Source organism: Nothobranchius furzeri, chromosome 8, assembly GCF_043380555.1.
Source record: "Nothobranchius furzeri strain GRZ-AD chromosome 8, NfurGRZ-RIMD1, whole genome shotgun sequence".
In the NCBI taxonomy this organism is placed as follows: domain Eukaryota; kingdom Metazoa; phylum Chordata; class Actinopteri; order Cyprinodontiformes; family Nothobranchiidae; genus Nothobranchius; species Nothobranchius furzeri.
In genome coordinates, this window is record NC_091748.1 from 71,736,062 (window position 1) to 71,750,587 (window position 14,526).

Genomic DNA, 14,526 nt, shown 5'->3' on the forward strand with positions numbered 1-14,526 from the left:
TGATATAATGTTAAAAGATGTCACAGCTAAAAGTTTATGTTGGTCTCTTGATTTTTATCAACACCTTCCCAGTTCCACTCATATTTTTCTACATGTTTATGCAGTAATAAATGGCATTTGCTTGTACACATTTAAAGGAGCAATATGTAGGAAATTGAAAATAATCATACAACACTAATTTCTCGATCATGTTGGAAGGAAGGTTGTACTTAAACAGATTTCGTTCTCAACTGGCTGGGGGTGTCCGTTTTTCTCTTTTTGAAAAAAAAAAAGAAAAATGTATATAGAGGGAGACGTAGTTGCTGTTTACAGTCTGAGTTTGTGAGGTTGCCGAATCTGCAGCGTTGTGTAAAGAACCGAAGCCAGTAAACAGGAGTGACCCAGAAGTTATTTCTTGTACCCCTAAGGCCTGGAATATGTTTGCTGTTTAATCTCAGGTTGAGGCAGGCAGCAGGCTGCATCTTTGTTCACATACTTTCTGCTGCACTGCAGAACTCAGACCAGAATGTGTGCCTGGTTTGCAGGGTACAACCAAAACAAAAATGGCGTCACTAATGGAGATTAGTAACTAGTTAATTTTGAGATCACGACGGTAAAAAAGACAGCAGCGTTATTGTACAGGGTGGGCCATTTATATGGATACACCTTAATAAAATGGGAATGGTTGGTGATATTAATGTCCTGTTTGCGGCACATTAGTAAATGTGAGGGGGCAAACTTTTCAAGATGGATGGTGACCATGGTGGCCATTTTGAAGCCGGCTATCTCGGATCCAACTTTTGTTTTTTCAATAGGAAGAGGCTCATGTGACACATCAAACTCATTGGGAATTTCACAAGACAAACAATGGTGTGCTTGTTTTTACATAACTTTATTCTGACCTGCCTACTAGTTACCTGCATATTACAGCATGTGAACACTTTGCATTCATTTCAGGGGGTGTGCACAAACAACACTTCAAATCAATGCAAATCATTAACAGTAATTATATTTCAGGCTTTAGAAGCCATCTTTATTATTTCACTTTAATATTGGGTGAAGCATGCTAGAGGCTAACGTTAAGCTAACAATTCTGATGGTGAATTAGAAACAAATAATTGGCTCTAAAAATATCTCAAGCTACTTTTTCAATGATCAACAACTGGATTTTACAGTGAAATGTATGTGTGAAGTGAATGAGTCAACTGTGGCGTTTTACTTCCTGTAATGAGTCGTTCAGCACTATAACAACATGCTAACAGGCGACAAACGACTGCACTTCCTGTAATGCCGGAGACAAACTACCGTAATAAGTGTAGAAAGTGCTCCCTACCGTAAAACACCAGAGTGGTAACAGCAGATATGACAATTTATGTATCTACTCATCAATTTACTGGTTATGCTTGTCATCAATAGTCTTTGATCCATAACTGGCAACAGCCATAGAACTCAGAGAGAGAAATATAATAAAATAGACTGATGTAACCAATATAGACCACAGGGTATCAATTTTACAAATTGCACCTTTATTTCTACTTTGTTTAAATTATGTTTAGATACATAAAAAATCAAAGAGCCAAATTACATATGTCTAAGGCTGGCTCTGTGGATTAAGGCATGAGAATTTTCTTAGAGAAAACAAATCTTAATAAGCGCTTAAATGTTTGTATTTAATGGTGGTCATTATTTTATATGCTTACCTTTTAATATCTACTCCTGGTGCCATAATAAGGGAGCACTGCGATATAAATTCAATGTACATTTTCCTGCATTTGATGTAGGTTCCTAAAATTCTTTTGAAATGTGAACAAAACTTTACTTCTTTTGAGAGCAAGTCAACCACTTGGATAAAATTCACAAATCTTACTGAAGCACGCACTGAACTTAAATATGGAAAATGCGTACAGATGAACAAACTGTCCATTTGTAATAAAACACAGACTCAGTAGCATAGATAATCTTCTCACACCTACAAATTAGAAAACTGTTAAGAATGTTGAAATCAAGTTCAACGTTATCATCTTACGATATAAGTAATTATATTCATCCTTATAGACCCATTGAACAGAAACGTGCAAACATTTATTTTTCTCTTGTTCCTTGACATTAACAAGTTTGTTTTTTCTTCTAAACACTAAAACAACTCAAGAATACCAAAGAAATGTATTTTAAAATAACATTTTTATTGATACATTGAAACATGTGCATTCATGCTTTATTTACAAAGATGTGAAGTCATGGCAATAAATACAATGATTACAATGTTTTTGTATTATGTCATGTGTTGTACCAATAAAATACATTTTATAAGAGCTATAATTTGGCTAAATTGGTGTCATCTAATGTTCATTGTACTATGAAATAAAGTATTTTGAAAATGGTCAGTTTTTCCACACCATAAATCTTCTCAGACCAGTGAAAGCTGTGAACCTGACTCCTTTATCACAGTCGTCACACAATAATGATGCCATAAGTGCATGGCGCAGTTAAACCAGTGACTTGATGGCTGTTTTGTGCAGCATTTCCTCAAGCAGAAACTTAATTCCCATTACATTTTGCTGTCCTAGCCCAAAACAAAGGCTACATTTTGTGCAAAGTCACTTTAATAACATAGAAGCAGCCGTTCCTCGTTATTTCTTGATCTGCCTGGAGCCATCCTTCCATCCCTCCTTCAATTCCTTAACAAAAGTCTCTCGGACTTTCCTGAAGCGGCTGCTGACCTCCTGCAGGTCATCGGGGACTTTACCGGCCTCCGCTCGGACCTGCCGTAGGGTCTGGGACCGCATGACCCGCTCCGAAGTGTCCCTGCCCACGATCTGAGCCTTGGTTATGGCGTAAGCTGTGATCTGAGCTGCCCTGCGAATCGGACGAGACTCCGCCAACTTCTCAACCACGCGAAGATTGTTGACAAAATGAGCTAGCATCCGGGAGAGCATTTTGTCCGCAGGGTATCGTTTCAGTCCTGCAATGACAACAGTTTTCATCGGCTGAGTGTATGATTACCTACGGTTCCTGATATATCGGTAAGCGTTTACATTACAATTAATAAGCAGAAAGTTCTTACTTCAGGTGAGCAGAAAGACTACAGTGAATGCAGGTAAAAGGTGGCGGACATTGGGGGGTGGAGCTTATTCTTCTTCTTAAGAGTTTAATGGTGTTTTGCATCCATTGAGTTACGTTGCTGCCACCTAGCGGATCAATTATGAATGTGCATCTCCATGTATAATCTTTCTTTTACTTTCTGTATGGAATATAATGTATTTTATCTCCACAGGGGAAACGTTGCTTGGACTGTTCTATATTTAAAACGTAAATGCACCCATTAAACATTATTTAATAAAACACCAGTATTTATATGACGTTGTTTTAAAAAAGTCAATTTTTCGATTGTAACATAAAATAAATAATGAAATGCTTCAGAAACAAATGGAACTTTGTTTCACTGAGTTTACATCGTAGGGGTCCCTCTGTGCACAATAATAGAATTGATCAGTTTCAGAAAGCTAAGACTAGAGTTGCAAATAAAGGATAATTTAATTTGAGTGTTTAATTGTGTCTTTAATTTGTACCTTTACTTAAGTAGTAGTATTCATAGGTGGTTTACAAGCACTCATCAGCACATCGACATAGTCAAATGAAAAGAAGAATTTGCTGACGTCATTCACAGCCTTTTATTTTATTTTTCATTTATTCAATCATGCTGTTAAACGCGCTTCATTGTTCTCTATTGAGAAACAAGTGTGAAACAATCACCGTAAAATAGCAATTCAAACAATGAAGAGAATCAACAGAACAAAAATTAAGTAAAAATAAAAATCAATAAAGATAGTTTGGCTAATTTGCCGTTTTAAATACATTTGCAGAATAATGTATGCTTATTGTTTTTCCCCATGCGGACGCTTTTTGGCTTGTTGATGTTTCCTCCAAACTATTTCCGTGGTAACACCACCCGGTGAACTACATCCGGGTCTTTTGTTTGCACATCCGTTTTCCAGCTCATTTCCTTTCTTCATTCCGAAAAATTGCCTCCCTCCTCTTTTATCCGAAACCTAACCCCCCGTTACTGGGCCAGACACACACCGACTATGCGGCTGTTCCTGCTGGTTGCGGTGGCGGTGCTCTCCCTTAGCCCGTCGGTGGTGAACGGAGTCGAAAAGAAGAAGCTCCAGATCGGGATCAAGAAGCGCGTGGACAACTGTCCCATCAAGTCTCGCAAGGGGGACGTGCTGAACATGCACTACACCGGCAAACTGGAGGACGGTACGGAGTTCGACAGCAGCATTCCCCGAGACAGACCCTTCACCTTCACCCTGGGCACCGGTCAGGTGATCAAAGGCTGGGACCAGGGCCTGCTGGGGATGTGCGAGGGCGAGAAAAGGAAGCTGGTCATCCCCGCCGAGCTGGGCTACGGAGATCGCGGAGCTCCGCCGAAGATCCCCGGAGGAGCCACGCTTATCTTTGAAGTGGAGCTGCTGAGCATCGAGAGGAAAGCCGAGCTTTGACGAAGAAGAAACGACTAAAGCAAGGTACATTTAAAGGGAAATGATGTTAACGCTGCCACCGGTGACTATGAGCTCGTTTACTTTTACGTTGTTATCTTTTAAACACCACATCTGAGCTGAGGCACGTGCGTCCTTCACTTTGATTAGAAGTGGGTGTTTATTTATGACTCTAACACCAGATCGGATTTAAGTGAAAAGTTTCAAACATCAGTGTTGGGCAAGTTACTTCAAAACTGTAATGCATTATTTATTACTTGTTACCCTCATTTTAAAGTAATTCATTACATTACAATATTACTGGTTTTAAAATGTAAGGCATTACACTACTTTTGCATTACTTTAAGTTACTTTCACCAGTACAACTTCAGTATGAATCTGGTCATGTGACGCTCAGTGAGCTCATGACACATATGTGGAAGGTGATGTGGTGTCTGAGCTAGGATTGCTGTTAAAACAGTCACATATAATAACAGTGCTTTGAAATGATTGTTTATTAAATAAAAACAACAACAATCTGTACTCTCACCGCGCTGCCATCTTATATTAACTGAGCAGGGAGTGAGGTGGTGGGGGCTCCAAGCCTGTATTTGCCTTGGTCCCCAAATGCCTTGATACGGCCCTGGATGTGGGACCGACTTCTGGGGGGATCTGATTCTATCACATGTATAAATATTAAATGCTTATATATTATTGCTTTTCACTGGTAAAAATGTGTATTGGGGATAAATCTACCTACTTTTGTCTTTTTTTCTTGATTTTATTTGAATAATTTCCTGCCCTTTCTCTCTCTAACCTTCCTGCATGCTGCGTGTTTTCTCCGTCTTCCAGAAAAAGATTTCCTACTTTCTAACTTATCAGCCAAAGGGATCTTCACATGCGCTGCGCTCCAGCAGTAATGAGTTGAAATCACCGGGGCGGGCACAGATTATGAACTCAGCTGAGGCAAAGCACGTCAGAAAAGCACAAAATACCAGAGAATATGCGCTGATATCAACGATCGCAAGTGAATTATTTTTGTTTTAGTGGAGCGATTTTGTGAATGTTACAGTGCAGCTGCAGCTGGAGTAGTTGAGCCGTTACCGCGGCGTCCTCTCTGCCCGCAAAGCTGAGTCCATAAATGACGTCATATATGCAGATACTGGATCTTTCTTCGGGTTTCCCGCAATTTGAATTTTTAAGGAACACATCTTGATTCTGGGTTTAAAAATGCATTGTAATTACCGCGGTGCTGACAATTGTACCGAGTAAATATTACCATTTTCTTTCCCTGTAATGACTTACATTACCACATTACAGCAAAAAGCAATGCATTACAGTAATTAATTACTTTTGTACCGCATTACTCCCAACACTGTCAAACATAAACGTTCGTTTTTCAGTTTTTGTGCCGGCTTGTTCACGTACACGAGAGACACGAGCGTTCCTTTTACTGATGTTTAATGCGGTCTTGCATCTTCTTTATCTTTACACCACATGAACACCGTAGAACTAATGAAAAAGCATAAATCATGTACAAATTAACAAGTTAGTTGCCTTAAGTTAGCTAACATATTTTATAAATAAAGAATAAACGTACCACTTTGGCCTGCTAGTAGACAAACCGGTAGACTTAAACACTTTACTTTCTTCGAAAATGTTCTTAATTAGCACAAATTTGTCCGTTTTTTAATATAACTTTATTTAGCACATTTTGAACATACAATTGTAAGGCATGGAGCACAAAGTATACCATTGTGGTATTACAATGAAGAACGACAGAAATGATGGAGAAAAAGGAAGAATAAAAAAAAGAAAGGTTTGGAAGAGGTTAAGTCAATCGAACAGTTTCAGATGGTTACAAATGTTAACAGACTTAAGAGCCTTTGTGTTTTTTGATGAGGAGATCGTCCTTATATATTGTTCAAGTTCCATTTTTAATACAAGAAGTTCAGGTTTCCTGCCAAGGACTTTGCTTTTGTGTATGTGAAATTTAGCCAAAAATAGAAACATATTTACGAAGAAGAAAGCACACAAATTAGTCCGTGCGCATCAAATCTACGAGAGACGGGAAGTGACGTCACAACGCTCTTAAACACACCTTATCAAATAAACCAATTCAAAATTACTCAAATATCAAAAATGATTCGTTCTGTGCACCTGTAAATGCTACAAAATGTATTGAAGACATGAAAAATAATACTTTAAATTAACTTTTTAGGGCATTCACAAAATCACAGTGCCATCTTGTGGTGAAACCTTGAACAAAATCTGCCTGACCAATAAGACACACTGATGATTCCTGTTACATGAATACTCTTTTTATCTTTCAGGTCCCAGGAGTTGTTGCAGCATTAAGTTGAGGTCATCCGACTCCTTACAAGATTTCCAGCAAAATCTGGAAGTTGAGCCGACTCCGCTCAGCGGAGCTGCTGTTCTCCTTTAACTGGACTTCATTACTGTAGAAAACAGATGACTGTTCTGGTAAAACACTTGGAAAAATTCTCATTTAGCATCTGTGTCCAGTTTATTTTTTATTTTTTGCCTCAGGCTTGTAACAACATTCATGCCAGTTCTTTAGGACTTGTTTTTCACAAGTGATTTTTATAATGAAACAAGAGGCATGCTGGAGGCCATGTTGTTATAGGTGATGTTTTGTTTACGAGTTTGAGTTAGAAAAATAAAATGTTGACCTTGTGGTTCCCTTGTAAGTTTGTGCGGTTACTTTTGCGCAGGTCTGTTGTCACAAGTTAAAATGTAAAAGGAAAACAATGGGAGGGATCCAGACAGTAGCCAATGGCACCACATCTTCGTAATTATATAGAAAAGTACACTGACTCACTGACTGTCCTAGCTTCATCCAGCTCTGACCTTCAGCTCTTGCTGGGTAGGTTCACGGCTGAGTGTGAAGCGGCTGGGATGAGGATCAGCACCTCCAAATCTGAGACCATGGTTCTCGACCGGAAAAGGGTGGCTTGCCAACTCCGGGTCGGGGGAGAGGTCCTACCTCAAGTGGAGGAGTTTAAGTATCTCGGGGTCTTGTTCACGAGTGAGGGTAGGAGGGATCGGGAGATCGACAGGCGGATTGGTTCGGCGTCTGCAGTGATGACGCTGAGCCGATCTGTCGTGGTGAAGAGGGAGCTGAGCCAGAAAGCCAGGCTCTCGATTTACCGGTCGATCTACGTCCCAATCCTCACCTATGGTCATGAGCTTTGGGTAATGACCGAAAGAACGAGATCGCGGATACAAGCGGCCGAAATGAGTTTCCTCCGTAGGGTGGCCGGGCTCAGCCTTAGAGATAGGGTGAGGAGCTCGGAGATTCGGGAGGGACTCGGAGTAGAACCGCTGCTCCTCCGGATCGAAAGGAGTCAGTTGAGGTGGTTTGGGCATCTGGTCAGGATGCCTCCTGGACGCCTCCCTGGGGAGGTGTTTCGGGCATGTCCTGCCAGCAGGAGGCCCCCGGGTCGACCCAGGACACGTTGGAGAGGTTACATCTCCAATCTGGTCCGGGAACGCCTTGGGGTCCTGCCGGAGGAGCTGGTGGAGGTGGCCGGGGAGAGGACGGTCTGGAGCTCCCTAGATGGGATGCTGCCCCCGCGACCCGGACCCGGATAAGCGGAGGAAGACGACACTGACTCAATACCCTTGGGTATTTGCTTTCCTAAACATATGTTTATGAAGGAATGATTAGGTTTAGTTAGAAGTTAATCCATTACACCATCTCATTTAGACAAGGCAGTTTTATTTATATTTCAAACAGAAGCAATTAAACGTCCTTTCAGGTCCAAGTAAAACGCCCGAAAACAAAAATTAGCCGACAGAGTAAAACTGTAAGGTTCGTCTTCAGCGTTCAGACATAAATTCTGATTGCTTTACAGCCAGACAGGACGTGGTTTATAAAAAAAAAGAAGCATAAAGATGCAAATGTTTAAATCGAATTTAAGATGTACAAATAAAAATATTTAAAAAAAACTGCAGAAGGTGTTGATGTTGGAAGAAAAAGAATATATATATATATATATATATATAAAATCAGTAATTTGCTAATGAGATTTCTTGCACATATATGGCATTAAAACACTTCTGATGCTGATATAAAAATCCCCATCTCACCCTCCGTGGGTGGTCTCATCCTTCCAACCTTGGGTCCTCTACCAGAGGCTTGGGATCTTGAGGGTTCTGCAGTATATTAGCTGTTCCTAGAACTGCACTTTTCTGGACTGAGAGGTCTGATTGTTTTCCTTGGATCTGCTTTAGCCACTCCTGCAGTTTGGGGGTTATTGCCCTGATGACCATGGGCACCACCGATGTCTTCACTCTCCAGCTTAAGTTCTTCTTTGAGGCCCTGGTACTTTTCTAGTTTCTCGTGCTCCTTTTCCCGGATTTGCATGACTTGGTATCGCCACATCAACCACAACGGCTGATCTCTGTGGTTTGTCCACCACCACAATGTCCGGTTGGTTCACCATCACCATTTTGTCAGTCTGGGTCTGGAAGTCCCACAGGAGCTTGGTTCTCTTGTTCTCTACCACCTTAGGGTCAAAAGGTACGTGCAGTCCAAGTGCACCAAAATACAAGAAATCCTGAAAGTGATGGTCTGGTCCCACAGAGCCTGATCTCAACATCAATCGTGTGTCTAGGATTACAGGAAGAGACAGAAGGATGTGAAGAAGTCCATATCCACCGATGATCTGTGGTTAGTTCTCCAAGATGTTTAGAACCAGCCCAGTTCCTTCAACAAATGTGTGTGTGCACCTAGAACTGATGCTGTTCTAAAGGCAAAAGATGGTCACACCAAATATTGATTTGACTTGATTTAGATTATGTCCATTCACTGCTTTTTTGATTCTTGATAAATGATTAACACTTCCAGTTTTGAAAGCATTCTGCGTTTTTCCCACTAATACACTAAGAAGAAACACACACACAAACAACTACAAAGCTCGGATGAAGGCGAAAACTTAAAAAAAAATTGTAAGCAAACGCAAAATGATCTAATTTAGCGATCCTCCGTGTTTCCTCCCGGATGTATTTAGTGGACGGACAAAATACCCGGAAGTACATCATCCAAACTCGCGTCGTTAGCATTCTGCCTAAGTAGTCATTTATCCAAAATGTCTTCTAAACTAAACGCTTTAACCAGCGATTCTTACACTGAGATTAGTCAATATAGAGATCAACACTTTAAGGTAAGGGAGAAGGTGAATGAATTCGACTTTTGTATGTAAATGTGTTTTTCTCCTGCTCTAAGAGTAGTTTTATGTCATGTTTGTTTTTAGGGTAATCGTTATGAACAGGAGAAGCTGCTAAAGCACAGTAACACTCTGTATGTTGGGAACCTCTCCTTTTACACAACGGAAGAGCAGGTAAGACCTTTAAATAAAGCTAGCTTCGGCTTCCTGAGGACTGCTTTACTTCTTACATTATTCCATGAAAACCTTTCAGAACTTCTAAACGTGGTTATAACCAGCTAAATAATCCGATGTTCAAGATCGATGTAGCTACTACTGAGATCTGATGAATGTTGGCTTATAAAAACTAGACGGTTGTGGCTGGTTTATACTAGATTGAAGGCATATTTCGAATCACTGCTAATATGAACAGGTGCACGAGTTGTTTGCTAAATGTGGAGACGTGAAGCGTATCATCATCGGCCTGGATAAAATCAAGAAGACTGCCTGCGGATTCTGTTTTGTTGAGTATCCTTTTAAACTATTGGTAAATGGCCTGTATCTGTATAGCATCTTCTTAAGGTTCTACAGCCCCCCAAGGTGCTTTACAACACAATTAGTCACCCACCCACACATTCACACGCTGGTGATGATGAGCTACAATGTTGCCACAGCTGCCCTGGGTGCATAGACTGGCACAACCGGTCCTACTGACCACCACCAGCAGACAAGGCAGATTAAAAGTTTCGCCCAAGGACACAACAGCAGCATTCTCTGGCTGGAGCCGGGATCAAACCTACAACCTTCCAATTACTAGACAACCCACTCTACCTCCTGAGGTACTGCTGCTCTATCGTCACCTGATCTAGTAAAGCCAATTGATGCACAAGAAAACAAACCGTTTAAATGTCAACAGTGTTTCTGTCTTGACTGGTCGTGTATTAAAAGGGTAGCATTGATGTGAAAATGAACAGAGTGTGGACCTTAGCTGCGCCTGTACCAGATACTACACACGAGGAGACGCAGAGAACGCCATGCGCTTCGTTAACGGTACCCGGCTGGATGACCGGATCATCAGGACAGACTGGGACGCAGGCTTCAAGGAGGGCAGGCAGTACGGGCGTGGCAAATCTGGAGGACAGGTGAGGTTTACGGTCATTTTGGTTCATAATGTGAACTTGCTTAAAGGCCCAGTGTGTGATATTTTTTACCAGTTTACTATCAAATCCTGTGTTTGCAGTTCACAAACTGCAAACTTATATAGTTATACATTTTATATACATAATCTGTGGTCGAGGCTCCATGGTCATCCACCATCTTAAAATACAGTAGCTGTTTAGGGACATACGAGCTCCACGTTACCGTTTGGACTATGACTGTAACCTGAAAGAACCAGCAGAGGGCAGCAGTGTGCCCTGGAAGCATGAAGTCTGCTAATTCAACTAAGAAATAGAAAAGAATAGCTACACCGTTGCTCTACTTGTTAGTTTGAATTAAAAACAACTAAATCAAAAGACATCAAATTTGTCCATTCCTCGTCATGTCCAACACAAGATCCCCGCCCGCCATTATCTGGAAGCCAGCCTCTGATTAGTGTCTCTGACTCCCAAACTCACCTCAAGTTGTTCATCCATCTTTTCGTAGAACCAGAACTCCCGATCCGGTCCCAACGTGTCTGTACTAAAGTCCTTCTACTCAAGTCTCCTCTCTTCCCGCAGCCTGCCGTCTCTCCCAACACGCTCCAGTGCTCGTGCGCTAGCCAGTGGCTAATCAGCGTGGTTTACTTTTATCTCCACAACACTCTACTAACAGCGATGTAGTTCTCCACGCATTACAGAGACGCTCCGACTCAGAGGGCTTCTTCTCAAACGTTACCTTTAGACCTGGGTCTCCTTTTGCTGGTAATCCGTGGGAGTTTATGCGTCTCTCCGGCTCTAGCCATGGCTAACTAGTAGCTCGTGATGCCCATCTCCACCACGCCAGCCGTGAGCCACAATTAGCTGGTGGCTAAGTCAGCGTTGTTTACTTGATCTCCACAGCGTGTCCCCCCCTCACCAACCCTGCTTCACCAGCCGTGGCTAACGATCAGCCAGTGATCGCTCCATATCCATATAAGCTTGTAGCAGCAGCCAGTTTGTTTACATCGAGCGGTGCGCTCCGTGATCTACGTGAAACGGGTGTGGTGGGAAATTATGTTGCCCTGAAATATTCTGTTTCCTTTGGGCAGTCAAGAGCAAACATTTCCAAATCCACAGAACTTATTGTCCATCATGATGACTTAACAACCTCAAATAAAAGATGGTTAAACTGAGTGAGATTACATCTTTTTACATAACTTTCAAAAAAGATAAATAAGCTTGCTGCAAAAGAGTGAACGAGAATGTTTTTACTGTATCTTTTTTATTGTTTTTAGGAGGAAATACAGATAAAAACCACAAGCGCAACATTATTACAATACATTGCATCATTTTCCCCGTAAAAGTTGATCACAAATGTTGTGGAAAATAGCCAGAAGTGCGATCTCCCGACACGGGGGACAGGATATTTCAGGGGTACACAATTTCTCACAACACCTGACCTCCTGGCTGTCGTCACACCTCCTGTGTGTGTGAATCGTGACAGCTTTAGGAACAGAACTAGCTTTCTTCTTTCAGAACTGGTAGGTTGATAAACAGTCATAATTATAAATACTTTTTTAAAGAGGTCGAGTAGCTTGTTTTAAGCTTTGTGTGGGTTAGGCTACACAGGTTGGAGATTGATCATACAGTCAAACCCATAAGTGAGCCACAGTGGCTGCAATACTTTCTCTGAACTGCATGGCGCTAAAGAGTCACATTTTAGATTAGATTAGATTACGTTTATTTGTAAAGGGACAGCACATATTAATGGACACATATATAATTATACATATGTAAACATGCAAGATTATAGCCAAGGCTAATTTCCATCTTTAGTCCCTCAGCAGTTGATAGCTGCTACACACGTGTGAATACAAACAATCAGGAAAACAAATAATCTTAAAATTAAACCCAAAAAAACCCAAAAAATGAAAAAATAAAGAATAAAAAGATTCAACATTTCATAATACACCCTAATTTGTCAAATTAACTACTTCCGTTTACCCTGTATTAAAACTTAAAAAGTAGCCGCACAAGTTAAAATTTTCCATATATACATATAAAATATAGTCACACACCATTTAGCTGCAAGACAATATTATAGTCCCTACCTCAATGGAAAAACACTCTCTACCTTATTTTTCATCATGATTTCAATGGATTTCACACACGGGGCCTTTAAGACAAAAAAAAAACTATTCTTATTGTTGTCTGTGCACCATCCCCTTCTTGTGTAGGTGAGAGATGAGTACAGGCAAGACTATGACCCAGCCAGAGGCGGCTATGGTAAACTGGCCCAGCAGCACCGATCAACAGAAGCACGCAACTCTTTTTAAACCTCAGTCCACCACCAGCCTGCGTGAATTGCATGGAACATTTGTCCTGAATGAGAATATTTATCTAACAAGCAGGAACATTCTACCTGAGGCATAAGAAAGGAAAACACAATGGCATCTTGGACAGGAAGTCTAGAGCTGGGAAAGGCAGCTGTAAAAACCTGTGAGAGGAACAAAAACAACTATTTTGGCTACCATTCTCATCTAGTCTAACATTTTTCTGTTAGCATAGCTCACAAGTTTTTGAAAATGTAGAAAGAGATGAAACATATGGACAAAGATTCTGGCAAGTCTCTGTGTAATGAAAAGAGAACATGTTTTTCTTCTCTGCTAAATTATGTCGTAAATTGTTTACCTTTTGTTTTCCAAATAAAGCGTCTTTTTACATAAAAAGTTGATCAAAGAAGATGTTCTTGTTTATATGCAGGACATTTATTTAAAATGAAAATGAGTGTTTTGGGATCATGTCCTCTGAAGCACATTTTAAATGTGAACACAAGGTGGCAGCAGAGGATGTGGAGTTGTTTGGAATAAACAGGAAAAGTCAGTTCTCCACTTCTGTTTGAGGCTTTTTAGGAGGTCGGGTTCAGGAAAGACTTTTTAACAACCTCTTATCTCCGAATCAGAACCGTCGAGCTCTGATTCCATCCACCTCAATTTAAATACTAACAAATGAATGTTGATATCTTGACTTTATTTTAGTGTAATGCCCAAAACCAGAGGTGTGACCAAGTCACTGCTTTGCGAGTCACAAGTAGGTCACAGGTCTTTCCATTCCATTTATTTGATAAAGCACATTTAAAAACAGCATGTGAGCTGACCAAAGTGCTGTACAGGGGTAAAAACATACCAGGTTAAACAAATAATATAAACGAGTAAAACAGCTAGAGCACAGCACAAAGAACCAAACAAGAGAAGTCAATCAAATCGGTAAAAGAACAGTGTAAATAAACCATCGATAAAATAACTAGGCAGTAAAAGCAAGGGAATAAAAGTAAGTCTTTAAAGGGACGTTATGGAGGTTTGACGGCCAAAACATGTATAGAAATAATAAATATCTTCTTCATACATTCTCCTGCAATGCCCTGGTCCTGTAGAATGAGCCCTGGCATTTTTACTGTGATTGCCTGTTTTTCTGTAAAATCACAGAAAAAGAGAGATGCTCGGGTCGAGCAGGCTGCTTCATGCACGTTCACGCTCAGGCATCGCCCTCCGAACCGTTCTTTGAACGTTGTTTCAGCTGTGATCAAGGATATAAATGTTACAGATGCAGAAGACGCTTATTTGAGACTCACTGAACGGCGTTGAATTCACAGGTAAAAAAGATGTGGGTTCAACTTTCATTTTGGAACAAATTTTCAAGCAAGGGAAGGGAATGATCTGAGCATGCAGGAGGACTGACCCATCATAAACCTTTGTCGGCTGTGCTGAAGAGAAAGGTACA

General features: G+C 40.8%; 3 protein-coding genes across 3 annotated transcripts; 2 read left to right on the forward strand and 1 right to left on the reverse strand.

The window, feature by feature from the left end:
* Positions 1-2,141: 2,141 nt before the first annotated feature.
* On the reverse strand, positions 2,142-3,651 carry LOC129167796 (protein NCBP2AS2). Its single transcript, XM_054752082.2, has 2 exons — positions 3,044-3,651; positions 2,142-2,941 (listed from the first exon to the last, which is right to left on the reverse strand). The coding sequence occupies exon 2, from the start codon at positions 2,913-2,915 to the stop codon at positions 2,610-2,612; it is 306 nt and encodes a 101-aa protein (XP_054608057.1). The 5' UTR covers positions 2,916-2,941; positions 3,044-3,651; the 3' UTR covers positions 2,142-2,609.
* Positions 3,652-3,853: 202 nt separating this feature from the next.
* fkbp2 (FKBP prolyl isomerase 2) lies at positions 3,854-7,168 on the forward strand. The gene is made up of 2 exons (XM_015971100.3): positions 3,854-4,505; positions 6,791-7,168. Exon 1 carries the CDS (start codon positions 4,065-4,067, stop codon positions 4,479-4,481), a length of 417 nt encoding a protein of 138 aa, XP_015826586.3. The 5' UTR covers positions 3,854-4,064; the 3' UTR covers positions 4,482-4,505; positions 6,791-7,168.
* Positions 7,169-8,543: 1,375 nt separating this feature from the next.
* ncbp2 (nuclear cap binding protein subunit 2) lies at positions 8,544-13,477 on the forward strand. Its single transcript, XM_070554300.1, has 5 exons — positions 8,544-9,646; positions 9,737-9,823; positions 10,062-10,156; positions 10,632-10,770; positions 12,984-13,477. The coding sequence occupies exons 1-5, from the start codon at positions 9,572-9,574 to the stop codon at positions 13,080-13,082; spliced, it is 495 nt and encodes a 164-aa protein (XP_070410401.1). The 5' UTR covers positions 8,544-9,571; the 3' UTR covers positions 13,083-13,477.
* Positions 13,478-14,526: the final 1,049 nt, after the last annotated feature.

What these genes read in the sequence shown, in the direction of transcription:
- ncbp2 (XM_070554300.1), top strand. Translation starts at nt 9,572, where the DNA reads ATGTCTTCTAAACTAAACGCTTTAACCAGCGATTCTTACACTGAGATT. An exon ending in TTTACACAACGGAAGAGCAG is followed by an intron (nt 9,824 to 10,061) that starts GTAAGACCTTTA and finishes TAATATGAACAG; the next exon opens with GTGCACGAGTTGTTTGCTAA. An exon ending in TGCGGATTCTGTTTTGTTGA is followed by an intron (nt 10,157 to 10,631) that starts GTATCCTTTTAA and finishes CGCCTGTACCAG; the next exon opens with ATACTACACACGAGGAGACG.
- fkbp2 (XM_015971100.3), top strand. Translation starts at nt 4,065, where the DNA reads ATGCGGCTGTTCCTGCTGGTTGCGGTGGCGGTGCTCTCCCTTAGCCCG.
- LOC129167796 (XM_054752082.2), bottom strand. Translation starts at nt 2,915, where the DNA reads ATGCTCTCCCGGATGCTAGCTCATTTTGTCAACAATCTTCGCGTGGTT.